The sequence below is a fragment of the Cyprinodon variegatus genome, unplaced genomic scaffold (assembly GCF_000732505.1).
Source record: "Cyprinodon variegatus isolate N-32 unplaced genomic scaffold, C_variegatus-1.0 Scaffold460, whole genome shotgun sequence".
NCBI classification, from domain to species: Eukaryota; Metazoa; Chordata; class Actinopteri; order Cyprinodontiformes; family Cyprinodontidae; genus Cyprinodon; species Cyprinodon variegatus.
This window is the reverse complement of record NW_015150913.1, coordinates 684,671-687,057: the sequence shown is the minus strand read 5'-3', so window position 1 is coordinate 687,057 and position 2,387 is coordinate 684,671. Positions and strand designations below refer to the sequence as shown.

General features: G+C 37.0%; 1 protein-coding gene across 2 annotated transcripts in view; it reads right to left on the bottom strand.

Moving 5' to 3' along the window:
* Positions 1-423: 423 nt before the first annotated feature.
* Positions 424-2,387, bottom strand: part of LOC107094052 (N-acetyllactosaminide alpha-1,3-galactosyltransferase-like) — a 35,724-nt gene continuing 33,760 nt past the window's right edge. For both annotated transcript variants that reach the window (XM_015389454.1, XM_015389455.1), the window contains 2 exons: positions 1,577-1,714; positions 424-1,365 (listed from right to left, as the gene is read on the bottom strand). In XM_015389454.1, coding sequence (XP_015244940.1) covers positions 684-1,365; positions 1,577-1,714 — 820 coding nt within the window. In that variant the 3' untranslated portion in view covers positions 424-683. The remainder of the gene's footprint in view (positions 1,366-1,576; positions 1,715-2,387) is intronic.

Here is a 2,387-nt window from a genome sequence, read left to right as displayed (position 1 = left end):
AGTCTACCTTTTAAAAACTCAAGTCTCCAACTTTTAATTTCAAACAGCACAACTATCTGGTTTACCTTTTTTGACTTTTGTCAACCTTGTACTTCATTTTATTGTTTTTTCATTCTATTTTATAAACATTTTCCTTTTAGTCCTTACATACATGTACAACGCTTTGGTTTTTAAAGTGCTTAATAAAGTGATGTTGGAAAAAAAAAATCTACGTTTCAGACCATGTAAATACCAGGTCTTAATGCAAAGCTAAAGGTGGGCCACTTTAAATTTAATTTAAAACCCCAACTTAAAAGTTTTTTCTTACACTTTTTGGGACTGTATATTTAAATGTTGCATGATGTTAACTTTAACTTTTTCTGTGATTTAACTGGATCTCATTTTATTTCATATTTGGTTAATTTCTTTTTTTTTTATGATTGAGTATTTTCACTGAAATTTTAAATGTATTTTCTAATCCTGTAAAGTGCTTTTGGTGTAAGAAAATGTTTGAATGAGTAATGTCATACATCACCTGATGAGTAAAGTCAACTATACTACAAGATGTAAAGTTTGAGAATCATTTGCAAGCTAGCAACAAGAGTTAAGGTTTTCAAGGTGTACATTTATTGGATAACCCAACATCACATTTCGTAAACATTTATTTTCCTTCCCAATATCATATTAAAAAGTTTGTGCGCACATTACCGAGTACGAAGCTTTTCATAATCTTTTGGAGCCCATATTAGGCGCTCGATGAGTATGTCATTATTAGGGAGACTTCTGTCCCAGCAGTACTCGGGCGAGAGCAACTTAGTAGGTTTATTTAGCCAAAAGTACTTGTTTAAGTGACTTTCATCATGCCATAAAGCCTCCACATCATTCATTTTGTCCTCCATGATGTTCAAGTAACAGTAATCTGCCAAAGCCTTTACTTTTTCACAAGTTCCTCCAAAAATTGCAGCATGGTAGTAGTAATCACCTTCAGTCATGCAAGCTTTGGATTTTGGATTCCTGTCATATGTGAACCTGTACTTTGGTAGTTTGTAATAGTGAGCATGAAGTAGAGCCACCGACTCCCCAAGAGCTTCAGAGCCAAATCTTGCTGTAAATATCTGATCCACATCAAAGCAGAAGACATAAGTGAAGTTGTGCTTGAGGACTGTGTCGATTATTTCAGATATCGTTTTCATTCGCATCATAGAGATATCTTGCCACCGGTTGTACTTTTCTACCTTGACAACTTTGAGATTTCGCTGAGGTGCAAAGCTAATTTCTGGTACCTTCTCTGGTGAATCCGTAAACACAAAAAATGTCACCTTTAACCCCACCATAAAATGTTCTTCAGCTGAGGTCAGGAACTTGTTGAGATAAGCCTCCAGATACCTTCAGTGAAAACAGAAGACATGTGAAGAGTATGTCAGAGTACAGATGATCAGCAGAAAGAAAAAATAATATTATACATGTATAAGTGCTTTTACAAACAGAAGTGAAAATAACACAGCCTTTAAGAAGAGATGTATTTGTACCCATTTTTGTTGGATGTTAGAAGAAGAGCTGTAAATGAATGAGTAATGTTAACTGCAGAGAAACAAACCTTCCAACTGCAAAAACGGTGAGGGCCACTGCTGTATTTGCTTCCTTGTGCATTTGGTCATAAAGACTGCCATCAAACATCGACTCCCACATAATTGGTGCGTTCCAGGAAGTCCGAGTTTCAATTCCTGTCCTGGCCCTAAATAAGAAATTAAACAGCGAATTTAAGAATGCTTTTAGTGTTTTAACCATTTTTCATAAATACTGTTTAAATACCTCTACTGCGTATTTAAAAATAGAGCGGGAGCAAAACTGAGTATGAATGTGCTTTATTCATGTATTTATTACAAAGTATTAATCAAACCTACGTGCTGGCCTTGAGACAGACACATCGCTGATGACAGAGCGCTGTGATCACTCCTAATTTAACATAAAATTTTGAAACCTGCCGACGGAATATGTTCGCTTTGATTACTGGTATCCTGGTGCCTGCAGTTTAAATCATTTAGATGAAAAACACCTGCCAGCCACCGCGGTGAACCCGGAGGCTACCCGGCCTAGAGGCTGCTGTTGAATGAATTTCTACTGTCAGTGTACCGCTGGTATGTGGGGGTCTGAGCGCCTCAGACAGAAATAGTATAGGCAGGATTATAATCTGGATGAACTGACTGCAATGATTAAGTTTTCAGGTGGACTTTCTCACTTAAAAAGATATTAAAACTACTTTATTCCAACTGATCACAGCAAATATAGCTGCAAGATTTAGATTATTTAGATGAAAAAACACCTGCCAGCCGACGCGGTGAACCTGGAGGCGACCCGGCCCAGAGGCTGCTGTTGAATTAAGTTTTCAGGTAGAAAAATAGAGCGGG